At 42.1% G+C, this 26,631-nt stretch overlaps 1 protein-coding gene and 1 non-coding gene across 2 annotated transcripts in view; one reads left to right on the top strand and one right to left on the bottom strand.

Annotated features, from left to right (window-relative positions):
- ADAMTS3 (ADAM metallopeptidase with thrombospondin type 1 motif 3) overlaps window positions 1-26,631 on the top strand; it is a 302,681-nt gene that overhangs the window by 15,893 nt on the left and 260,157 nt on the right. Inside the window, exons 3-4 of the mRNA XM_053571068.1 lie at window positions 14,057-14,192; window positions 15,297-15,324. Coding sequence (XP_053427043.1) covers window positions 14,127-14,192; window positions 15,297-15,324 — 94 coding nt within the window. The 5' untranslated portion in view covers window positions 14,057-14,126. The remainder of the gene's footprint in view (window positions 1-14,056; window positions 14,193-15,296; window positions 15,325-26,631) is intronic.
- On the bottom strand, window positions 6,418-6,520 carry LOC128592514 (U6 spliceosomal RNA). Its single transcript, XR_008381903.1, has one exon. It is a non-coding gene; the product is annotated as a U6 spliceosomal RNA (small nuclear RNA).

Raw genomic sequence — 26,631 nt, 5'->3', positions numbered from 1 at the left:
ATTGCCAAAATTAAAAAAAGAAAGCCTCTCCATCAATAAAGATCGTTAATTAAGCATCTATGACTAATGATGCTATGACTCCAATTGAAATAATCAATGGGATACAAAAAAAAGGAGTAACTTTTATCACTTCTGGTAATTCAGAAGTAGGGATTTTCTCACATGAGAAACTTTGAACAATTTCTATTTCTCAAATAATCAGGATTGAAATAAAGAAATGGTTGATCAAACACATTCTCTTCTATAGGTAACGTACTGGGAACAGGTGCAAAGCATCTGCAGAATCCTCCTGAGCCACCAGCCCTCTTCTTTTGCCCTCCCTCCAAAGTCCTGTGACATGGCTCCTGTTAACAATTCTGAGAAACACACTGGTTCTAGAAGGTCTCGGCAAGTGGAGACTCCAAGGTGGCATCCACTCCCTGCCTACCTGGCACACCAGGTGAGGAGTGGGGCGCTTCTTTGGTTAGTTAGTAGAATTGCAGCCATGCAAGGCAAAGAATGGTGGCCTTCCTCCAGCTAATTCCTGGCCACTCCTTGCTGTCTTTGGCTTCAGATACTTCTCCCCAGGCCACTGTACCTCTGAACTAGCAAAGTATGATCACAGTAAATCTCAGCTTTTCATATTTATGTGTGTTTATGCTTGAAAGGTTTGGGCAGAGACCCATAGTGTTTAGCAGTTCCTTGTCAACTTCTAACAGTGACAACAAGAAAATTAATTTCCTTTGTCCCTGGTGTGCCTGAGGAGACAGAAGACTTAGCAGGCACATTAGTTATTTTAGAAAAACAGAAGGGGCTTCCCTGAAGCATTGGAGCTTACTACGAGAATCAGGAATACATTTTAAACCTCTTTATTTGTGTACTCAGTAAGATTCAAAGAAGCATTACATCTATGTGACCAACATGGTCAGTGATGAGAAGAAACCTATCCAAGAAGTTTTTAAAAGTATTGCCAAATTAGAAGCAATAAAGGAGGTGGTGAAGAAAGGCTGGTCTATGATAGCAAGTAGAATTTTAGGTTTGGATGGTCAAAAGTCTCTTTAAGAACATAAATGAAGAGAAATAGAGATAAAAATGAAAGAAAAGAGATGTAGACAGGAGCAAGAAATTCCATAAATATGGTAGAGATTTCAGAATAGAGTAAGAGAAAAGTACTAATAAAAAGAGAATTAATGAAAATTATAATGAGCCAAAGAAAGCCTGAGTCTGGAAACTAAAATGGGCTCACCAATCTCAAGGCAAAATAAATAAAAAATAGAAATTATTAGCATAAGTTTAAAGAAAATAAACTTATACTTAAGCAATTCTTGAATTAAAGAAATAATTTCCAGAGACTACACTGAAAAAAAGAACAATGAAATTTAGTGCATCAAAACTTACAATAAATGACCACCCCCCAAAGGCACCATTTTAGAAAATGAGAGTCCACCTGTTCTTATTATTAAATAAAATGAGTAAAATTAAATGATATTTAAAAACCTCAAAAAAGTAGAAAATAAGCAGTCAAATTTAAGGAAAGTAGGAAAAAAACTAATGAATACAAGAGGTAAATAAGCAACTACAAGTTGAAAATCTATAGATAATTATAAAAGCTAAGAACTATTCCTTTTAAAAAGATAAAAAAAATATATAAAATGATGGTGAATTAACCAAATAATAAAGAACTAAAACATTAATATAATGATGGATCTATAAAAATTTAAAAATAAGAGACTCTTACATAACTATATTAATAATGATAAAGATTTGAATTATTTATACTATTTTATAGAAAATATAAGTTAGTAAAATAGACTCTAAAATAATTAGTCACTAATTTATATATCACTAATTTATATATCTTAATGACTTGGAGAAGTAATAAAAAATCGTATATATTTTTAAGGCTCCTGTCCAGATAGTTTTACAGGTGAATTCTTCTAAACCTATGAGAAAGAATGAATGTGAAGACCCTAAGAAGAAAACGTTCAGCTAATATAAGCCTAATGGCAAAATTTGACAAAAGAAAAAAGTTCTATCTCAATTATGACAGTGTAAACATTCTACACGAGGTATTAGAAAATGTAATATGACATGATTTTAATATAATAACATATCATGATTGAGAAGAAATTATACCACCATTGAGAAGAGATTATACCACAAAATAAGAATGGTTTCAGGTTAGAAAACTTATGAAGTAGTGCATAGCAACCGTGGACAAAGGAAGAAAATCTATACAGATATTGATTGGTCTTTGAGGGTAGGGAGTAAGTGACAAGTTACTGTCTTTGTCCTGCTTTCTACTCCTCCTGGTTCTGAACCAATTGAAATGTAGATGAAGGACTCAAGCAGATGGCAATGACAAAAAGCGCTGTATGACTGTTTGAACTGTAACTAGTTCAAAATGAAAAATTTTGTGTTTTATGTTTATTCTTTCAATAAGATCATCTACTCTGCGGTCCCGCCACTGCCTTTTCTTTGATCAATAACCTCAGTTTCCTGAATCTTAATACTTATTTGGGGCAAACTGCTAATAGACAGCAAATTGTGGGCCGGTCTCCATCCTCTGTGCAGGCTCACTGTAGGGCCAGTTCAGAACCAGCTCCTCAGAAGGAGCGTCTGTCTGTGTTCCCGGGAGCACTAGACATTCCGGAACAGATTGTAGGACATGGACTATGATTTATTTTGTGAAAATTAATAATTAACTTTTCTTAAACTGGTTTTCTTGAATATGCTCCCTGTGTAAGAAAGCACGTGAGTTGGTGAGTTTTTAGCAAAAACACAATTTCCTAATCAATGCCACAGAGATGCTTTCTGGACCTGTTTTTACCTAGTTCTAAATTATATGTTGATTGAGTACAATGGATGTTTAGTAAGGAATAGGAGAGAAAATTAGATGTTATTCTAAGTAGCTCATGCTTGTTTTAGTGTCATGCTGTTCCTGTTTTTGGTAATTAGCTGTCCTATGGCCTTACAGCTCAAAGTGTCTTCTGGAGACCAGCAATGTTAGCATCACCTGGGACCTTGCTAGAAATGCCCCACCCCAGCCTCACTGAATCAGAACCTGCATGTGTTAGGATGAAAATAGCATAAAGATTTGAGTGGCACTGCTGTAAGTAACAAGAGATTGACTTGTGTAGGAAGATGCCAAGTTTCCACAGTGGTTCGACTGAATCAGAATAGCTGGGAGTTGCACAAGTGCGCAATTTTTTAAAACCTCCACAAGTCAACTTCTTATGTGCATCTAAGAAAACAGCGTAATAAATAGTGACATATATTTTCAGGATGAATTGTCACAAGTAGGCATTTAGTTCATATGCTGGAAATTTTTCAGTGACCCAGGCAAGAGATTTGAGGATTAACTGAAGTTTACAGACTTGTATCACTTCCTTATGCTATTAAAAACTTCAGTTATTGATAAAAATAATTTAATACAGAGAATAAGTATTTATGATAATTATCCTCAACTGTGTGAAAAACATTAAAATATCATTAGAATGTTTGATTCTGGGTTAAGTCATGTTGATAGCAAGACTTCTTTCTGAAATGTTCATATTTCTTCTAGATGGCATAGGGTGGCTAAAATAGTTCTGTAATTTCACATTTGAACCGTCTCCACTAAGCACTTAGCCTTTGCAGTTTGCCAGAATAGTAGTGGATCCTCAGTTCTTACTTTATTTAGTGTGACAACAAGAGAATAAAGACTGTAGACATAAATCTTAGTGGCTTTTTGTTTTTTTTATTACCATAAGTGACCTTTTATAGTAATAGAAACAAAATAAGAGTGGCAATAATTTCTACTTGATTACATCTGTTATCATGTGGCTGAGGACCTATTTAGACAAAAACCCACACCTTCCAGATCAGAGTTCTGTTTTTGTTTTGTTTTCTTTTGGTTTTTCTTCCTAAAAAGCTATATTCTTTGATTGTACATTGTGTTTTCTTAGGGAGAGACAGTCTAGGGCTGATTGTTGATTTCATAACTAGTTTTTCATTTCTATGGTGAATTTTTTTTTTTTTTTAAATCCCATTTTAATCCCATTTTCATTTCTTTGCCAATTTATACTAGTTCTAGTCTGGAAAAAGTTAATTGCTACCTTCAAGAATGCATATAATACCCTAAAGACTAAAGAACTGATCTTATTTAAAAGCTGCTTTTTTAAACTTAATTTTTATTAAATCATAACTGTATACATTTATGGGGTTCAAATGATGATTTGATATACAATGCAGAATACTTAAGTCAAACTAATTAACATAACCATCACCTCACTTACTTATTTTTGTAGTAAGACATTTATAATATACTCTTAGTTGTTTGGAAATGTACCTTGCATTGTGCACATTATGCGAGGTCCCACCAAACACCCTCCCTCCACTCACCCTCTCTTTCCTCTCCTTCCTCTCCCTTCTTTCTTTCTGGACTTTGTATTTTATCATTTGTATGAATGTGTAAGTGTTTATATACTGGTTTCATAATAGTATTGAGTACATTGGATACTGATACTTTTTTTTTTCATTCTTGAGATACTTTACTAAGAAGAATATGTTACAGCTCCATTCAGGTAAACATAAAAGATGTAAAGTCTCCCTCTTTTTTATGGCTGCATAGTATTCCATGGTATACATATACTACAATTTGTTAGTCCATTCATGGGCTGATGGGCATTTAGGCTGCTTCCACAACTTGGCTATTGTGAATTGGGCTGCAACAAACATTTTGATGCAAATGTTTTTGTTGTAAAATGATTTTTGTTTATCTGGATAAATATGTAGTAATGATATTGCAGGATCAGATGGTCAACTGATCCTGCAATAGGTCAACTCTTAGTTCCTTGAGAATTCCCCATACTTCTTTTCAAAATGGCTGTATTAGTTTGCAGTCCTACCAGCAGTGTAGAAGTGTTCCTTTATGTCCACATCCATGCCAACATCTGCAGTTTTGGGATTTTTGTGATGTGAGCTAATCCTACTGGAGGTAGATGATATCTCAAAGTGGTTTTGATTTGTATTTCTCTGATGATTAAAGGTGATGAGCACTTTTTCATTTTGTAGGCCATGCACCTGTCATCTTCAGAGAAGCTTCTGTTCAAGTCTCTTTGCCCACAAAGAAATAGGGTTGTTCTTTTCTTATTGATTAGTTTGAGTTCTCTGTGGATTCTAATTATCAGACCTTTGTCAGAAACGTAACCTGCAAAAATCTTCTCCCATTCTGAAAGCTGTCTGTTTGCTTTACTTACAGTGACTTTAATAATGAAGAAGCTTTTTAGTTCGATCAGATCTCAGTAATATATTTTTGGTGTTGCTTCAAGTGCCCTGGGGGTCCTCCTCATAAAATATTCTCCCAGGATGATTTCTTCAAGTGTTTTTCCTGAAATCTCTTCTAGTATTTTTATAGTTTCATGTCTTAAGTTTAAATATTTTATCCAGTGAGAATCAATTTTTATTAGAGGTGAAAGATATGGGTCCAGTTTCAGTCTTCTATAGATTGGCAGCCAGTTCACCCAGCACTATTTGTTAACTAGGGAATCTTTGCCCTAATAAATGCTTTTGTTAGGCTTATCAAAGATCAAATGAGAATAAGAGGCTAGATTCATCTCTTGGTTCTCTATTCTGTTCCATACATCTACATCTCTGTTTTTGTGCCACTACCATGCTGTTTTGATCACTATAGATTTATAGGATAGTCTGAAGTCTGGTAACGTGATGCTTCCTGATTTGTTTTGCTTTTTTTTTTTTTTTTTTGGCCAGGGCTGGGTTTGAACCTGCCACCTCCCGTATATGGGGCCGGCACCCTACTCCCTGAGCCACAGGCGCCACCCCTTGATTTGTTTATATTTCTAAGTAACGTATTGGCTATTCAAGGTTTTTCTGATTCCATATAAAATGAAGTACTAGTTTTTCAAGGTTTTTAAAGTGTGACATTGGTGCTTTTATAGGAATTGCACTAAATCTGTAGATTGCTTTTAGTAGTATGGACATTTTAACAATATTGATTCTTCCCAGCCATGAGCATGGTACGTTTTTCCATTTGTTAACATCTTCAGCTATTTCTTTTCTCGGGTTTCATAGTTCTCATTATATAGATCTTTCACTTCCTTTGTTAGACAAACTCCCAGGTATTTCATCATCTTTGGCACTACTGTAAAAGGATTAGAGTCCTTGACTATATTTTCAGTTTGACTATTGTTGGTATATATAAAAGCTGTTGTAAGTATTGATTTTGTATCCTAAGACACTGCTATATTCCTTGATCACTTCTAAGAGTTTTATAGTTGAGTCCCTGAAGGTTTCCAGGAATAAAATCATGTCATCTGTGAAAAGTGGGAGTTTGACCCCCTCTGACCACATTTGAATACCCTTGATCCCCTTCTCTTGCCTGATTGCGATGGCCAGGACTTCCAGTACTATGTTGAATAGCAGTGCAGACAGTGGGCAAAAAATATGGAATGCTTCACATATCTGTGTGTCATCCTTGCACAGGGGCTATGCTAATCTCCTTTGTATCATTCCAATTAAAAGCTGTTTTTATTAAGTAAAATTGGGGATGACTTTCAGTAACTCGATGGGATGCAATAATTTGTTTTTCCCTTAAAACAAAACAAAATGAAACAAGAGCCGAAAACCCTTGTAAACATTTCAGGAAAGCTTTTGCTGGATATTGGATTCTGAGGATTCAGAAGACTAATAACATGATACAAATTCATATATTCATGATATATTTGTTTGAATATATCTAGGGGATGCCAAAACAAACATATTGTGCCTCCCAGGGCCCAAGGTGCAGTTGACTTCCTAGCCCTTGGGCGAAATGCCTGGAAGGTGTCTGACTCTTTCTCTCTACCTTCAGATACCATGAAAAGAATCCTGTTTCTAACATAATTTCAAAGATGTATGGAACTTCTTATTATTATAGAATTTGCTCTGTTAACTAGCTTTGCTAACAACCCAAGTGGAGGGATTCTGTCAACTGTAATTTTTTTTTTTATGAATGAATGACATTTTTATTTCATTTGTTTATAATTCCATCCCTGTTTTTTTTTAATTATTTTTTTAAGTTTATTTTTTTATTAAGTCTTTTGTACATAGATCATAAATACATTTATGCCATTTTCAGTGTGTTGATTATTTGTACAAATTGGAGTGCTTACATCATAATCAACATAGCTTTCACCTCATTTTCCCAATTATAGCATTAGGATATTTGTGTTCTACACATGATAGATCCAACTTGTACTTGCAATGTGCTCCATAGTTGTGGTCCCCCTACTATCCCCTACTATCCCTCCCACCCCCTCTCCATCCCTCCTTCATCCTAGGCTAAAGTTGTGTTTCATTTTTCATATGCAAGTGTTGTCAACTGTAATTTTAATGCAGCTATTTCCCCCCACATAAGCTCATTGTGTCTTATTTTGACTCTGGTGTGAATTCAGAACACTTGACTAAGTTTCTGCCTGGTAGGTACTTACACTATCATATTGAAGGATCCCATTTCTGAGCTGTAACCACCTATTGTCTGGATTTCTCGCCTCTCAGTAAAGCCTATTCAATCTGACTGAAAAGTCTGACTCCTGCTTTAACGTTTTAAACATGGTAATTAATTCAGTGTCTTAGGTGCTGTGATGTACCTCCCAAATGTTGTGCAATGTTGAGAGGTCTAGAAAATATACCTTGTATAGAAAATGCAAGCTTTGGTGACTGGTAGGTGTCGGTTAGTTTATCAAACATGAATTGCCTAGCAATGGTAAAGCACTATGCCCCACCCCCCAACTTTGAACCCTTGCCTCTCCAGGAGAATGCACTGAGAATCAGTTCTAAACATGCATCTGCTTTATCCACCATCCTGCTACCTTAGAATTCCTTGAGCAATCATATCAACAGGGAAATCAACAGATACATGCAAACTAGCCTGATAGTAATTCTAAATCCTTTGCTATTAAAATAGTTACAAATATTATTATAGGTTATGCCATGTTAAAGAACATTTGAAAGAATTTTAAATTTTAATTGCTTTCTTGTTTCTGCTAAAAGTCTTGGCTCTTCTATTATCATTCAGAGTTTCCAAGCAAAAAATGTTTTGAAGGCTTAAAGAAATATAAAAAGACTACAACACCAAAGCAAAGTACAGAGAAATATATGCTTTTGTTGGTTGAGTATAAACAGCTAAATATATTAGTTGTTAAACCAAACTTTATTATCATGGAGTTAAAAAGGAGGCTATTATGGTGCTAATCATAGTTAAGGATGCAATGGATAATTCAAAGTCAAGAAAAAAGAGGAAGATCAAAGAAAATGAAGGGTAATTTTCCTACAAGATTTTATCCCATTGTGACATTATTTTTCTAAAAGAAAATGATTAAAGACTCCTGGACACCAAATTTATCCTTGCAAGATATTTGTTTTCCCCTGACAGAACAGATTGCAGGAAGAACACTGCCTCAACCACGAGCCAGAACACAAACTAGATGACCGAAGAGGGCTTTTCCATCCCCGATTTCCTGATACTAATGTTCATAAATTTTTCTGATGTTTAATTATTTAAACTTTTGATAGACCTCTGAAAACTTCTATGAAAAAAACCTAAATAGGATTTGGCTTAGTCACTGATAGTAGTGGGGGAAATCACGTTCCTCTCACTCAATTAAATAGAGACAGTAATTATTCACTCTCTCATTCATTCAACACATATTCTTTTTTTCCTACTATGTTCCAGGCCGTATTCAATGAGCATGAAAGTTTGGCATCTTAACTCCTAACCACCTAGTGCCTTGGTTAAAAAAATGTTAGGTGTAATGTTTACACAACATTCTTTGGCCCAGAGATGAAAAAATTAGTGTTGTGTAAAATAGGAGGGTGACATGTGAGAACAGAAAGAGATTGAGATCAACTCTTGATCTCCACGAGCAACAAGATAATTCTACACATGCTGCTGTCACCTCCACTCTTTCACTTTGGTTGTCCTGTAGCTTTATTCTGTGAGGCTGTAGGGGGTGAGTGTGGGGAAAATGGGAAATCAGCCCAGCTTCTCAGTGTTCCAGAGTGGTAGGTCCCCTGTTCTTACTCTAATGTTCCTCTGTGCTAACATCAGTTAGGTGTCAAGAATCCCAGGACCTGGAATAAAGTTTATCATCAGGCAGGGGATAAGAAGGACAGGGTTTTAGTCGTTAAAGTACTCTGCATCTTCCATGCAGTAGAAATTAGACAAGACATTGGTGATGGAAAGTGAACAAAATACAGGTCAAGGCCCTCAATTTAGAGGAGGAAGTAGATATAAATCTAGACACTTATGATGCAAGAAAGTTTTTTTTTTTTTTTTATTGTTGGGGATTCATTGACGGTACAATAAGCCGGGTTACACTGATTGCAATTGTTAGGTAAAGTCCCTCTTGATGCAAGAAAGTTTTATATTTACACTTTGAACAAATTTGAGTATAGAATTGTCAAATGTATTTCATCACAGAGTAAAATAAAATTAAAAATTATAATGTATCTGGGCTTGGCGCCTGTAGCTCAGTGGGTAGGGCTCTGGCCACATACACCAAGGCTGGTGGGTTTGAGCCCAGCCTGGGTCTGCTAAACAACGACAACTGCAACCAAAAACTAGCTGGGTGTTGTGGTGGGTGCCTGTAGTGCCAGCTACTCGGGAGGCTGAGGCAAGGGAATCACTTAAGCTCAAGAGTTTGAGGTGGCTGTGAGTTGTGAGCTGTGACCTGTGTGCTCTTGAGGGCGGCATAGTGAGACTCTGTCTCAAAAAAAAGAAAAATTATAGTGTATCTAAAGAATACTGACAGGTTATTAGATATGTTAACATGTGGGAAAGTTACATAGCCCAAGATAATCACCACAAAACTAAGAGAAGAGTTTATTGATGACTTCTTTGGTGTAGGCAATGACAAAAATGTTGTTCATTTGTTTAACAGGTACAGTTGTTCAACATGCAATAACCGTTAGGGCTCAAAAATATCAAATAATGACAAGATATAAAAAATTGATCAGTTAGCCTCAAACAGAAAATAATCCCACAACTCTGCTTACTCAGTATGAGGAGGCACCAGTAAAATGTCTACATGTCGACTGATTTCATGAAATCATGACTTAAAGGGGATGATTTAAAAAGTTAGGAAGATGACACACCAGTAGCTGTGCACATATGATTACTTTAAAAAATTGTTTATGAAGTTAAAACATACTTTGAAAGAAAATATCCTACAAGTATTGGTTTGGAATTTTTGTGGAGCTCCTATTAGCATCTTCTATAAAATGTTTTTTTGCCACGTGGCTACAAAGAGGAAGGTGGGGTTGAAGACTGCGACAGTTGGAGCAAGGGTGAGATAGGGCAACCCTGAAGGGGGAGCCCAGGCAGCGTAGGGGAGGGGAGGGAAGCCATGCTGGGGCAGGCTGGTAGGGCCAGTTTGTGAAAGGAATTCAGTGACTCTGGTTAAAAAAAAGAAAAAAGTCAACTGTATTTTAGTTGTTTACATTTTCTAGTTTTTTAGAACTTCCCCTATTTCATTACTAGTGAGCCATCTGTAAGATGCCATCAGTTTCAGCTAAAAAAGCCACACTTAAGCCCTTATTATGTTCTAGACAGAGTGCTAGTTAGTTTACACGCAACATCATGCTAATCTTCATGAACATTTTGCAAAAGCAGTATTATTAAACAATCTTAGAGTTTAGAAAACTGAGGCTGAATCTGTGTGTGCATGGAACCTAAATGGAAGTTCATTTTACTTTAATAATTGAGCTTTGTAACGGCATGTGCCCAAGAGTGCTCTGCAGAGGGAAAGCACCAGGAAAACACATTCTATAGTCACGTCAGTGGGGGACTGAACTGTACTACATCTTCCCTTGAAGACTCACGATGTATTTGTGTTATTAAAGTCCTCGTGATGCCTAAAAGAAGGAAATCTTTTTTATTTTGGTTAGCTGAGTATTTCACAAACTTTAGTTGACTGTTAGGGATTTTTTTTTTTTTTTTCTGGTGAAACACTTAACATTCCAAGGAACACTCTGGGAAAGTCTTCTTAGAGCATGCCAGGAGAATCCTACTAATTAGAACTCATTGTATTTAGAATCATAGAAATAAAAACCATATCTTATGCTCTTAAATTGATCTTGTCAGAGTAAAGGTTGTGACTCATGGGGTTGTGAAATCAATTTACCCTGTATTTGGAAAAAAAAATAGGAAGAAAATATCAGGGTTGTTGCATGCATTACAGGTAAGTACTAAATCATGAAACTTTTTTGGGTCACAGTGTATTATGCATTTTCTCTATGGTTATGGACAAAAATTTCTCAAGTGGATGTTTCCCTGTAAGTCACACGAATTGCTTGTTGTGCCAGTAGTTAGGTGATAACAAATGTCTGAATGTTGTAAAATTAATACGAAAGGCACTACTGTGACACTGTGGCTAAATACACTATTAATTATAACTTTAAATCAGAGCATTTTAAAGCTGAAATACCTCATAGGGGAGAAACTAAAATAGAGTTTTAGTGACTTGTCAAGGTCAGACCACTGTGAGCTAGGCCTGAACCCAGGTCTCCTGATGATGTATTCTTTTGTCAGTGTGAACTGACATAATTTTTATTTATGGAATGTTTAGAGTTACTTCTTTTTAATGAATAAGAAAACTACGTGAAAATTTCACCAACTCACTTCTGGACCGCAAGTCAAAGACAGGTTACAAAAATACTACAGGCTTTAATGGAAAGAAAAAAGTAATTTAGAGATAACTTTAGTGCTGGCATGGAATTTTAATTTCAGCTAATAATGAACAAATTAACCTCATATCCTGAGTTATACTAGATGGTGGCATTATCTGGTTTCTCATTTACATATGTAAAATGTAAACCTCTTGGCTATATGACTTTGAGATGACACAGCAGACAAAATACCAGTGAACACCAAATCTTGTAATGAGTACGATAAAGGCTTAACCGTTATCTTTACACTGCTTTACCTCGTTAGGAATAATTGATGCATCAAAATTATAGGAAACCTGTAATCCTACCACTCTGGGAGGATGAGGTGGGTGGATTGCCTGAGCTCACAGGTTTGAGACCAGCCTGTGAAGACCCCATCTCTAAGAATAGCCAGGCATTGTGGTGGGGTGCCTGTAGTCCCAGCTAAGCGGGAGGCTGAGGCAAGAGAATCGCTGGAGCCCAAGAGTTGGACGTTGCTGTGAGATGTGACACCACAGCACTCTACTGAGGGTGACATAGTGAGACTCTGTCTCAAAAAAAAAGTTATAGGTAACCCTCCAAACTCACACTATTTTTACAGGAGGTATGACTTATGGAGGTGTCTCATCCCAAACCAAACATGAGTTTCTCCTCTTAATTTTAGGCAGGCCTTCTTAAGATCCTTTCCACCTGAAGTCTTGAAGAGTATGTCTGAATTTGTGCCTAATTATTCTTCTCATGGGCTGTTTTTGGAAGGGGCCTTCAGATAGCTCCATAAAGGCAGGAGATAATTCCTTTTCCTCCTCTCTGCACATTAGTCCACTCCTGGGGGGCGGGGGGTGGGGGGCACGCACTGGGCTGCACACCCCCCACCCCCCTCCACCCCCCGCAGGCTGGTGTCACCGCTCCCAGGAAGCTCCAGGCTGCAACAGGGGGCACAAGTCTTTCGGTAACTTCGTCTGAGTGCGAGGAAGAGACCCAAGGCCTGTGCACTCTAGTGATAAACGGAAGCAGCCGGGTGAGTCAAAGAAGGGACATGATGTCTTTCAAAACTAAAAAATGAATAAAGCATAAACAAGAGCTCAAAGAGCAAGACAACCCCCCCCCAAACAAAACAAAACAAACAAAACAAAAACGTGGGAAGTAACCCAGATCACCTGGGTTACTGGGTTATCAGGAAGACCCAGAGGTTCAGGGCTTCTCCCGAGACTTTCCCGGACTGGGAGTGAGTGGAGGTTGTAGAAGATGTGTTTCCTGCAGCCCAGGACCAGCCCAGGCACTCTCCTTCCTTTAAGTAACTCTACCCGGTTGCCCCCAAGAGGACCAGCTGCATCCAGAGACCCTCCCCTCCTCTCTCCACCGCTGCGCTTCTCCCCTCTCCCTTCCCCTCTCCTTCCCTCCTCCTCTTCTACCTTGCCTTCGTCTCCTCTGTCCTGTCCTCCCCTCTTCTCCTCACCTCTCCCCCCTCTTCTCCCTCCTCCCTCCACTTCTGCCCTCCTCTCCTCTCTTCTCTCCTCCTCCTTGACCTTGCCTTCACCTCCTCTCTCCTGTCCTCACCTCTTCTCCCCACCCGCCTCCCCTCTTCTTGCCACCTCTCCCCACCCTGCCTCCCCTCCTCTCCATACCCCACCTCCCCTCTTCTCCCCTCCTTTCCCCATCCCGCCTCACCTCTTCTCCCCTCTTCTCCCCACCCCGCCCCACTTCTTCTCCCCTCCTCTCCCCACCCCGCCCCACCTCCCCTCCTTTCCCCACCTCTCCCCCCACCCCGCCTCCCCTCTTCTCCCCTCCTCTTCTCCTTCTCCAGGGAACTTACAGGGAAGGAGAGGCTCTGGTTGGGGTCAAGCCCGGGCCGTACAGCGCCCGCGTGGTCCCCGGTCCCGGCCCTGCGCTGGGGGCGCGGCCGGCCCGGGGTGACGTGGGCGCCGCGGCGGGAGGGGCGGCCGGGGCTCGCCGCCTTATGAGCGCCCCGCGGGTCTCCGGCCGCCAGCAGTCGGCCGCCCTGAGGCACCGGGAGCCGGCGAGCCGCCCGCTGCTCCCACCGCCCCGCCCCGCCTGCGCCTCGCTGCCCCCGCCCCGCCGCCGCCCCTGCCCGTCCCGCGCCCGCGCCCGCTGCCTCGCCGCGCCGCCCGCGCCCCGGGAGCCCGACCGCCGTCCGCGCCGCGCAGGGACCCGCGGTGCCCGAGGGGTCCCGGGCGAGCCGCCGCGGCCAGAGCCAGGGGAGCCGCGTCCCCGCCCGGGCGCAGCCCCCGGCCGCGCCGCCGCCAGGACGGGCGAGGTGACGGGGAGCGCGGCGGCGCCAGGCCGGCCCCGGCTCGGGTTTCATCCTCACTGAAGCGCAGCGCTGCGGATCTTCGCAAAAAATTCTGCGTTTTTCCTTCTTTCTTTTTTTAAGAGAAACTTATTTTGGGGGGTTGCCCCGGGCATCCGCTCCGCCCGCAGTCGGACAGTGGACTCGGCTCGTGATGGTTCTCCTGTCACTTTGGCTGATGGCCGCGCTGGTAGAAGTTAGGACTGCAGCTCACGGACAAGTAAGTGGAAAATAATGACAATAAAAACTCAGACCCAGCCTTTTCCCGAAAAGTTCCCCCTTCTCTCCCTCCGCTTCCCTCCCCGGCCCACCCTCCGGGCTCGGAGCGCAGTCGGCGCCGCGCGGGGCTTTGGGGTGGGGGGTGGGGGTGGTGGCCGCGACCGGCCCGGGACCCCGCAGGTCGCACCTGGGGCTTTGGCGCCGGGGCAGAGACGGCGACCGGGGGCCGCTCCGCATCCTCGCGGGCCGCGCGGCCGGGGACGCTGCTCCGGGGTCCCGTGCCCGGTGCGGCCGCGGGTCCGGCTCGCGGGGCTTCTCCTCGCCGACCGCGGCGCACTCGGGCCCCGGGGCGGGGACGCGGGAAGTCCCGGCCGGACCGGGCGCTATCCAGCGGACACGTGTCGGTCGAGGGGACCGCGGCGGGCTGGGCTTTGACAGTTGGGGAGGGGGCCGGGACGTTTCCTGCCCGCGTTTTCGTGGGCAGCGGCCGGAGGCGCCGGCGCCGCTCCCCTCCCCCCGCGCGGCTCCTCCGGGCCAGAGCGCGGCTGACCGCGGCGGTTCCCCTCGTCCTGCCCCCGGCCTCGGACACCCGAGGTGCAGCCCGACGCTCCCGAGCCGGCCCGGGGCCGCTGGGACTCGGGGACAGAATTTGCGAGTTTCTGGGGTCTGCCTGGTCTGGCCCTTGGGCAAAACGCAGGGAATTGTCTCCTTGACTCCAGACCTCAAGTCTGAGGAATCGGCCCCCCGTTTAGGTTTCTGTCTGCCTTCTTAAATTGAGAGACTTTCTTTTCTAATCCGGACCCAGTACGGGAGTTTTCGGAAGAAACCGTTGAGTGTCAGTATTTATTTTTCTGGCTCCATAAAAGATAAATTAAAATTAAGACGGCCAAACAGCTCCCTTCCCCAGTGGTTATTGAATTGGCTCACGCTCCTGCCACTAGAACCGTCTGCAGACCGGGGTGCAGCCTGTGGGCTCCAGTCCCAGTCTCTCGCGTCTCCTGATCAGCTAGCTTCTGAAAAGCATTAATGGTAGAAATAAACGCATGGGGTGATAAGATGAAACCCAGTAACTGTTTCTTTTTCTTACTTTCCCCCTCCTTTCCAGGCTGGTAATGAAGAAATGGTGCAAATAGGTAAGCCTTGTTCTCAGATGTCACTCTTATCTTAGCGCAAAGTAGGGAGTGGAGTAAGCTTAGAAAAATATTGTTTCTGAAATTTTTCCCACTGGTGGTTAAAAAAATAATTTGTGGTCCAGAAACATTTCTATTCATCTGGTTCTCTGTCTGGAGGAGGGTCCCACTTTCTTCAGGCTCAATTATAGTGATGTAGAAATTCTGCTGCTGTTGGACTTTCATTCATCACTGTCTCTGTACTGGCCACTGATGTGTACTTGGAGGGTGACGGAGAGGCTGGAAGACGTGGAGATGAATAAAATCATATCATCAACTTATGTAACAGTAGGAGCAACACATCTGCTGAGCACAGAAGGCAAGTCATAAGAATGCTACAAATTAGGGGGAAATGAAGTGTACAGGATGAACAATTTTCTGTTAAAATGTTTTCTGCTTTGGGTAATCCTTTGATCACTTCTTTTAGTCCATCTGCTTGAAACTAATTATCTACTAATGTGCAAGATACTGTCAGGTCTTTTGCAAATGACAAAACTTCAGTATTACCTGATGTTGTGGGGATTATTATTCCCACGTATCATTCCCACGTATGAGACTGAGGTTCAGAGAGTATTAGTGGCTTGCAGCAGGTCACTCCAAAGTCGCTGGTCTTTTCTGAAGCTGTTTAGAATAATACTATATTTGTTCTGAAGGCAGAGACTGAAAGTCATCTGGCAAGAAGCCAGGCTGCATTCAAAGACTTTTAATACACATTTTACTAGGATTACTTTAAAAGATAAATTTTCTTCTTGGCAGAGTATCAGTCTCTGTAAATTCTGTATTTGTCAAGTGGTATTGAAAAGCCATCATTTAGAAAGAAAGTTTGTATTGTTGCTGCTGCAGACATAGTTACGAGTCATGGGCCGTGTAAATGCAGGCACAGTGTTAACTACTTCATATGCATCCAGTCCCCTCATCCCCACAGCCACACTTTGAGGTAGGGATACTATTGTGCCTCTTTTAGAGATGAGGAAAATAAAGCCTGAGTGGTCACACAGCTGCCTACTTTAGTACATGGTGGAGATCTATGCTTGTTAACTAGAGGGCTATACCCAAGGTTGAGGCCCAGAGCCACGTGGATATAAGCAGTGTGTTATTTGTGCATAAGTCAAAATGCTCCTTCCTGCCCAGGGCTTAATACTGTCAGATATATTCCCCCAGCTCAGACCTGGCTGGTGAAATCAGAGCAGAGGAGAAGAGAGTGATTGAGAATTGCACTAAAAATATTCACGCATCAATGAGGAGACAGTAGTTATTTGTAGTTGATACCATTCAGCTATCAACTTGTATCTTTTTAAAGAAGGAGTTCTTTAACCAATCCCTGAACGAGAAGGGAAAAGAAAACAGTCTTATTTTTAATTAAACATCGCAACTTTTCAATATGCAATTTAAGAAATGTTTTAAGATTACCTGTCCCAACAAAGGACCATTCACAAAGTAAAATATATTGCTTTGATAAATTTTTCAGGTAGAATCAGGATGCTACAGGGTAAGAGGCTGTGGGTTGAACTTTGGTCCAGGCTTGTTCTCTGAGGGAGGGAAGCAGCACAGGTGTGCTTGAGGTTGGTAGGAGGAAGACCAGTCAGCAGTGTGGAGGAGAGGTGGGCGCAGAGCACTCAACCCTTTCCAGTCCAATTTTTCTGCTTTTTGCACACTCCTCACCTCTTATTTATTTAGGGTGGGAAAGAGGTTTGTGGATGACTCATAATCATCTTACATATTTGTTGGGACACAATTTCACCAAGATCATCTGATAAAAAGAGCTTAAAATACTCAAGTTCAGATTTTGGCTGAACACTTTAAGGAAGGGCGGCCCCCTGTTGTGACTGAGCTCCGTCACCACCTGGATGGACTCTGCAGCTGCTCGGTCTATTCTGTGGAGGACCGTCGCTCTCTTAGGGGCACTGAACTGACCTCACTGCACACGGGAAGAGTTTCTTCATGCTCACGGTCATCACCTGATCATATGGGAACTAACGGGCTGCCCAGACACCCAGCGCGGCCTGCGCTGTGTATAGGCGGAGTCCCAACTCGCCCCGGACAGGACAGGGGAGCGGATGAGCAAACTCAATAGCAGCAGCAGCAGCAGCATCCAGACCATCAGACTTCCTCCGACTTCCCAGTGCAGCAGGAAGACCATTTTGGCTGCCGAGGCATCATAGGATTGGATCAGTGAAGTTGTTGAAGTTGTGATGCTAGGAATTTACTTGCCCTCACATTCCTCTTTTATGGGATGTCTGTCTTTTTAAATCATTTTTTATTATCATTTTCAAGTTGACATTTTTATTATCATTTTCAAGTTGAATGAAGAGAAGGGGAAGGTTAAGAAACAGATTTTGGCTGACAACCTTGTGATAGCAAACACAAATTTGGCTTTGGTTGTGATAATTTGTGTAACTTTTAAGACAGACTTTAAAATGCCAATATAAGAAAAGCTTATGTACAATAATGGGTTTCACACCCCTGTCCCCATGAGTTAAGACAGGGCTAACCTAAAGTTTGGGGGAAAGGTACTCCTGTACCTATATCCCCCTGCTCCCCTAACTGACTTAGAAGTAGTTTATACAGCTGCCTGGAGGTGCTGTTTGATCAAGGCAGATCAGTAAAGGCTCATAGATTTTATTTATTTGCTGGGTAAATTCCATGGCTCTGAATAATATCCAAGTAATTAAAGGTCTCAGGAAGAAGTAAATATAAATTAATAATAAACCATAATTCGTTAAGAAGCAAAAATAAAATAACCTTTCTGTTGAAATACAATATCCATGTAGGACATGTGTCCAGGTGTTTGCTCACTCTCCCAAGGCAGAGGCCCCTGTGTCCCAGCACCCGTGTCAGGCAGTGGGATGTCACCAGCCCCTGCCCCTCTCTCATGCCAACTGCCTGCCCCATCTCCTAATGACACGGAATCACGCTCTTGACTTCTAACAGGATAAATAAATTTTGCCATTTTTTGAGCTCTTTAATAAACAAATCCCACCCTAGGTATCCTTTAGTGTGTAGCCGAGGAAGTCAGTTTTTAAAAATACATATTCTGTGCTTCAAGCAGCTTTGATTCAGGCAGGCAGAAGGCAGCGTGTGAGGGAGGCAGGGTAGAGTATGTGTAGAGACGTGGCCTCCATCATGTCTAGTATGGGGTGTTGCTTCTTTCCTTCCCTTTTCAACCAATGGAATAATACCTTCTTGGTGTGTGGGATAGAATGATTCACCTTAGAGCAAATGGGTCCATGGGTTTTGAACCCGGACCTAGTTCTGCACCTCTTTGTCAACTAAAGAGAACTCCCTACCTACCCACCTACCCTGCAAGTGCATATGTGTCTGTGGGTGTTCGTGTGTGTGCAAGCATGTTCCAGGAGAGATCGACACATCTCTGTACTATATCAGGGCTTCTTTCATTTCTGACTCAGATTCTGGCATTGGGTGATTGTAGGCAACTGGCCTAACTGTATAAGGAGGCTTGCTCTGTGACACACGTGGCTTAGGAAATAGTCATAGTTCTGCAGAAATTGGAAAATCTGAAAAATAGTCCCTTTGTTTCTGAGTCCCTTTGTTTCATAAGCTACCTACCACCTTGGATTGCCTGAGTATCATTTGAAGAAAAATTCTTGTGAGGCTTTAGGGCTAAATTGTCTTCCCTTCCCCTCCCTTCTCTTAGAACTGGGCATGTTTATTTTTCTCTTCCCCATTTCTGTTCCCCAGCTGTAAATTCAATTCTCTTTCGTTCTTCAAAAATAGAGCTGCTAATCTTGTCCTCTCAGACATCTAGTTTGGTGAGAGGTTATTTTTTTATTTTATTTTATTTTTTTGCAGTTTTTGCCCGGGGCTGGGTTTGGACCCGCCACCTCTGGCATATGGGGCCAGCGCCCTACTCCTTTGAGCCACAGGCACTGCCTGGTGAGAGGTTATTTTTTAAAATAATTTTCAGGTATTTATTTGGTTTTCGGGGCTTAGCGCGAGTCTTTACCTAGCTGTTTACTAGTAAGCATCACCACTGCTGTGACCCCCACGAGAGAAAGGCTTTGTCTTGACGACACCTGTCTCTTCAGTATATAACCCAGTGCTTGGCACTATGTGGATCCTCAAACACTTGTTTTCAATTAATAGACCTAGCAAGCAGGGTATCATCATATTAGGATTCGTGCACTGAATTTCTTTGAATACTCTTGTTTTCTCCTCATCTCCAGGTTCAATTGGTCCTCATGAAAATGATGGTGACAGTGGCTGTGCAGTTAATTATTCCTGTGTCTCCTGTTTTCACTCCGCAGAGTACAGAGACTTAGGCCTCTTAGGTTTTTTATGCTTTTCTGTTTGTGCTTAATACATATTTGGCAAGTTGAATTGAATTCTATGTATAATTTTGGAATGTCAACTAATTTCTACTTGGACTCATTTGTCCTGTTGCTGGCATCAGTGGAAATAAGATAATCTAAGATTAAAATCTATCAATCCAATTTGCCAGAAGCAATCCTAAATAAAAAGTGATTGAGAAGGAGGTTTAAAGGGATTCTTTATAAAATTTAGAGGCTCAGCTGCCCAATTTGTTATTCTTTATAACTAAAGATCATGGAGTCGGCTTTGCTGATGGAGCTTCCATCCTTAGCCGAGCGTGCATATGGCTAACATTAAGTGCTTCAAGCTTCTTAGATGAAATTTTGTTAAGTTCAGCATGTTTCTATTTAGCTGAAATATTTCTTCCCCATGCTTTCATTGGACTAAATAATTAGAATATTGCTCAGAAATGATAAGAAACCCTCGAGGTCACCTCTGCTTCCAGGGTGATATCCTTGAGCATTCTTTGCTTGTGAGTAGCCAACCTAGATTACCTTGGAAATCCATTAGGGACGATTCCAAATTGCCTGGTAAAATCACAAGTAGTTTTGATATGAAGACCCTGATTTTGATATGAGTTCCCCTGAGAAACTCTCAGACTTCCTCAGCGAGAATTGCTATTAGCAGAATTTGGGGAACACTCTCTTTAGTGTTCTTAAAATAGAGATCATCTTTTATTCCTCAAATATACTACTTCTCTTACTATAAGTAGTTGGATTTTATTTTTAATAAATCAGTTTTTTCCCTCATTATGGATGCTTTACATATGTCTACTGTAATTGTATTTAGTTTTTCTGCATTCTTCAGGTTTTTGGTAGTCTAAATCCCAAACTGCTGTTAAATTTAGCAGATCCTTATTCAGTCTTTTTTCAATACAGTCTACTTTTTTGTTTTGTTTAATATTTTAGCATCATTTTTCCATATCATTACAGAGTCCTTGTGGGCATCATTTTAATCCCATCATGCTGATAAGCCCGAATTTTTGTAATCAGCTTCCTATTAGTGCCTGTTTCCCGTGACAGTGGACGCTGCCACTCGGTACCGTACTGCACGTACTATATAGATCATTGCTTGTATTTCCAATGACTATTCTCGGGGAGAGCCCTAGAAGTTGGTAACTGAATAAAACAACTTAACAAATAACAATGAATTTTTTTTTTTTTTTGGAGATGGAGTCTCGTTCTGTCTCCTTGGGTTGTGGCATCATCACAGCTCACAGCAAACTAAATTCTTGGGCTTAGGTGATCTTCTTGTCTCAGCCTCTCGAGTAGCTGGGATTATAGGTGTGAGCCACAACATCCAGCTAGTTTCTCTCTCTCCTTCCCTCCCTCCCCCTCTTCCTTCCTTTCTTACACCATTCCTTCCTTTCTTTCCTTTCTTGTAGAGACAAAATCTCACTCTTGCTCAGGCTGGTGTCAAACCCCTGAGCTTAAGCAATCCACCCTCCTCAGCCTCCATGAGTGCAGGATTACAGGTGTGAACCACTCCACCCAGCCTTCACAATGCCTTTTGGAAAAGTTTGTAGGATCTGAACTCCCACCAGCAACATACTGATTTTTAGACTTATAATGTAAATTAAAAATGTTGACTTAGTTCTTGATATATGAATGCATATTTTCATATTTGGTTTCCAGTCCCTGAAAGATGCAATGAATTCGTCATTTCTCTAGCTGTCAAGTTTCCAATAAGTATAAACAACTATATTGTGCACATGTTCTTGTAAACTTATTAGTGCTATGAGAAGATTCATCCACCTCATAGAATAGCACATGAGAGTTATGCGTTCTTTAAAATAGGTAGTAAAGCATGAGAAGTTTCTTAGTAGAAACTTCTGTCCCCACATGTAACTGATTCATCTTAATTTTCCAGATACGTTTACATGCCTTCGCTGACTAACTGTAAAACCCTGGGAGAGATGTTGTGGTAAAATGTCAGCTTCTTGTTTATAAAAATGATTGCCACAAATGCAGTCTGATGAATCTTTGTGGAATTTAGGGCAAATAGTGAGCAACGTGAAACAGTATGTCATGTTCTTAACATGATTAGCACAACAAAACTAGTTCTTATGGAAAGTGAAACAGGATTAAAGTTGTGATTCCTCAAATACCGTGGTCTTAGATATTAAATCATTATTTCTGCCATTTTTCTTCATAGTCCATATATATTGAAGTCATTATTCTTATGAGTTTGAGTTTCTTTTCTTTATATGTAAACGCCTTTCTCTTTTGCATGTAAAATCTGTTCTTTAATCTAAACTCTAAAGCTGTATAATCAGTGGAGGACCTAAGATTCATCTTCTTCTGTCACTGAGTGGTCAGGAGCACAGACTGTTGACTGTGTGGTTTAAATCTTGACTACCGTGTTCCAGCTGATGACCTTGACCTCTCAGAGTGTTGCTTTCTTACCTGTAACGCAGGCATAATACTACAATTTACTTCACAGAATTGTGAGGCATGTGTGAAGATTCATTAGACACTAACCTGTGTTAAGCAAGCTAGACTAGTAACTATTATTATTAGCATGTCTTAGACTTATCCTTTTTTTGAAGAAACACTTTTTGCTCTAGGAGGAATGGCGTTCCAATCCCGACATGTTAGAGCGGTCTGCCCACTACCACGAGTTCCCAGGAACCTTCCTTTCCTGTGCCATGACCCTGTGAACCCTCCAGCCACTTGGCTCCCACTTGACAGCTCTCTGAGTTCTGTTCTCAGGTGCTGTGTTCATGTCAGTGGCTCGGGGTGGTGCTGCTCAGCTCCTGGAGGAAGCCGTGGGAGAGGGTCAGGAGTGGCGAGAGCAGCTGCCCCTGGCGGTGTGTACACCAGACACGGTTCTTTTACTTCTTCTCATCTTATTTACTGTAGTTTTCTTTCCACTTCACCGAGAACGGTCCTGTACTAGTTACAACACCTCTGGATGCAGATCTCAGGAGCCCAGTCCACACAGGATGGTCAGCAAGTCGCATGCAGCTGGCTCTAGGGTTCAAACAATGTTGTGAGGACTCAGTCTCTCTCATTCTTTCTCTCTTTCTTTCCCTCCTCTCGTTCCCCTTGTCTTTCTTATGTTTCCTCTTTGTTGACTTCATTTCTCTATGAGGGTAACACTCGTAGCCCCCCAAATGTGGCAGAGCCTGTCACCAGCAACTCCAGCTACCATCTACCTCTTACCCCACCCCACACAGCCACCTCTTTTTTTGTAGTTCTAGTAAACTTCTTGAAATTTTATTGGCTACTTGGATTGAGTCATAAGCTTGCCCTTGAATCGTTCACTAAGGTCAGGGGATGCAGTGCTTTGTTTGACCTGCACTGAGACATTTTATGCCTGATTTACACAGACTCCAAGTGGAATGTGGAATGGTTAACCTGGATGAAATTTGGGGTGCAGTTACAGAAAAAGGAGGGAAGATTGCTGGGGAACCAGATACTTACATAATGCCACAACTATGAGGTTTCCCACAGCATTGGATGGGAAATGTTGGCTGTGGAAGGCAGAATAATGGTCCTCCCAAGGATATCTGTGCCCAAGCCCCAGGGATCTGTGAGTATATTAAATATTATGTTACATGGAAAAAGGGGATTAAGTCTGCAGGTGGAATCTGCCCGTCAAATGACCTTAACGTAGCGAGATTATCCTGGCTTGTCTAGGTAGGAGTCTTTACAAGTAGAAGAAGGAGATGAAAGAGAGAGACCAGAGAGATGGAAGCAGGGAGGACTCCATCTGCCACTGCTGGCTGTGAAGATGGGGAAGGGGCCATGAGCCAGGCAATGCTGGCGGGCTGAGCAAGCTGAAAAAGGTGAGGAAACGCGTCCTCTCCTAGAACTCCTCCAAGGGAGGAGACTGGATTTTAGCCTTCTGCAATCTGTTTCAGGCTTTGATATCCAGAATTATAGGATAATTTTTTTGCAGTGTTGTAAGTCCCCAGATGTTTAGTGATTTGTTACAGGAGCAATAGGAAACTAACACAATGACCGCCTGGACAGTGCTGGCTCCTCAGACCTTTGTCAAACGTCAAGCCAGGCATTTTAGATTTGGAAAACATAATTCCACAAGTGAAATTTCAGTGAAAACTTTTCACAGTGCTTCCATCATTCTTATTTATCTCATTTCCCCCAGCCTTTTCCCCAAGAGACAAATGCCAGTTTTCATGGTTTTACATTCTAGACTCAATCTTTAAAAGTGTTATTCACCAAAAAGTTGTCATAGGCATGAGAAATACTGATTTGTAGAGTGCCTAGCATAGTTCTTGAGTCTTTAAAGTTTCTAATAACACAAAATATGATCAGTAGAAGGGCTTCTTTAAAAGTTAAGATCGGATTTTAAAATTTTGGCATTTGGGACTCAAAAAAATCTATACTCGTTATCCTATTATTGATTATTTTTTCATTTTAAGATGTAGCAGAGAAAATGCTTGCATCGTTTTCTTCAAAGTGTGCTCTTCTTTTTTTAAAGTATCTTCTCTTACCTGGTTTCATGTTTTAGGACACTAAAGAACGTGCTGTTCTTTCCTCAATGGTTCTCTTGAACATAAACATTGTGCAATTGCAGCAAATATTTATTGAAAAGCCAGATTTAAAAATGAGAAGAATTTAAGTTCACAACTATTCTTTCTTGACCATGAATAAAAAAACCCACTGTCTTTACCTCTTTCAAATAGCTTCAGGTGGGGCCTGTGGCTCAACGGAGTAGGGCACCCATATGCCGGAGGTGGAGGGTTCAAGCCCAGCCCCAGCAAAAAAAAAAAAAAAAAAAAAAAGCTTCATAAAAAATTCTTTGACTATGAAAATAGATTTGCAACTAAAGTAAAAGACTCACCAGAAAGGGTGTCTGCTGTGTGGTGAGGAAAGCCTGGGAGGGTCGAAGTGAGGAAGAACGAACGCTGGACTCAGATTTCAGCCTGGGTCACAACTAATTCTTGCTTTGGAGAGAAGATGTGTCCCCTGCCCGAGGAGCATTCACAGTGCTGTCCTCCTTACAGCCGCCCCACCCCCGCCGCGGCCTGCAGCAGCTGGCCCTGATCGATTCTGATGAAAGTCCTTCCCTCACCCTCAGGATTTGGTAATGATGTTGGAGCTGCTTCTTTAGTCCATCTTGAAAATGCTCATTTGATTTCATTCTTGAGGCCAGATTACCACACTCTGGGAAGTTGTTCCTGACAGAGGAAGCTGCTTGTTGAACTGCCTCTGAGTAGCAGGTTGTCAGCAGCTCTCGGGAGCATCCCAGTCCTGCAGGTGGGGTGGTGGGGTGTGCATGCTCACCGTGGGCTGGATGTCAGGCCCTCTGCTCAAGAGGAATATAAGGTCCTTCTTCTTATTCTTTCTTTTTTTTTTTGAGACAGAGCCTCAAGCTGTCGCCCTGGGTAGAGTGCTGTGGCATCACAGCTCACAGCAACCTCCAACTCCTAGGCTTAAGTGATTCTCTTGCCTCAGCCTTCCAAGTAGCTGGGAGTACAGGCACCCGCCACAACGCCCGTCTATTTTTTTTTTGGTTGCAGCTGTCATTGTTGTTTGGCGGGCCCAGGCTGGATTCAAACCCACCAGCTCAGGTGTATGTGACTGGCTCCTTAGCCGCTTGAGCCACAGGCACTGAGCCCAAACGTAAGGTCCTTCTAACCATCTCAGAAATGTCACTCTGGTCTGGGAGCATTGGGCTGGGAGGCCAGGGGGTGCTAGGATGGGAGCAGCCTGCCACCGAGCCACTCTAGTCAGAGGCAGTGGTGATGACAACACCATTCACTGTCCACCAACAGAAATGTTACTAGGTGGGCCAGGTCCTTTATGGACCTTACCTCACTGGATCCCCATTATCTACATTTTTACAGGTAATGTATCTGAGCCTTAATTTTCATAATTTGCTTGCAAGATGGCAAAGAGCCTATCAGCCAGTGCTTTCTGAGCCCACACCTCAGTGCTCACTGTCTCACCCTGCTCCCTTCCCTGCTGGGACGTCACAGCCATGTTGTGTTGGTCCAAGTGTACCTGGGGTAGCTTTGGTATTAACTGGATCACTTTAAAATGTCTGTGGTCACTCAAGATCCTTACAGTGCTCACTGCACTACTGAATACTTTGTTTTCTTACTATCCTACAGTGTGAGCTGCGTAATGTGTTGGGGACATCTGGCATTCTCTAGGAGACATTTGTGTATAATTCTACAGTGTGGTTAGAAGGAGCCAAGCTATCTGTCCTCACTCGTGGCATATGTGGCTGACCGTGTAAAAGGAGTTATAATGATCGCAAAGGCTGGGCTATGGTGCCCTGCTGAGTGCCTGACTAGCCCCACGCGGAGCATGCTTCCTCAGGAAGCCCTCCTTCCACAAGGAGCTGGTGGCCGAGTGCCTGGGCAGACTGCCCTCTTGCCCCATTCTCCTCTCCTACCCCCGCCCCCTTTTTCCAAAGAGTGCTGTACACTGGGGCCATTTAAATACAATGAAGACAGTGTACTTCTGCCCCAAAGAGCTTAAAATCTTGAAAGTACAAGACATTGGCATGTAGCTTTTCTCCCATAGAAATTTTTATTAAATTTTTAAATAGTGCACGAGTGTATCAAATGACTTGACAGAGCTGTGGAAGTTCCGACCAGCACATCTGAGTTGTACTCTGTGGACAACTTGCCAGGAAGGTTTCTTGAGAAAGGTGAAGCCTGAGATAGGCCTTGGGGGCCCCTAGGTTTGCCTACATGGAGAGAAAGCAGTGGCTCTTTTCTCTGGGGAGGCTCCAGCATGGGGCTGTGAAGGCAGACGTGCTCAAGTTGGTTCTTTCCAGCACGTCAGACAGAGGGTTTCAATGGGAGATGACGGTGAAAGAAATTAGGGGCTGAGTGTGGGGGGCCTTCAATGCCAAGCTTAACTTTTGATTTGGGTTAAGTTACTTAATCTCTGAGTTTCTGTTACTTACCTTTTAAGTGGGAGGATTTGATTAGCAGATGGTCTTTTGAGCAATTTTCAGATC

The sequence above is a fragment of the Nycticebus coucang genome, chromosome 1 (genome assembly GCF_027406575.1).
Source record: "Nycticebus coucang isolate mNycCou1 chromosome 1, mNycCou1.pri, whole genome shotgun sequence".
Classification (NCBI taxonomy): domain Eukaryota; kingdom Metazoa; phylum Chordata; class Mammalia; order Primates; family Lorisidae; genus Nycticebus; species Nycticebus coucang.
The sequence above is the reverse complement of the archived record's forward strand: the minus strand, read 5'-3'. Positions and strand labels throughout refer to the sequence as shown.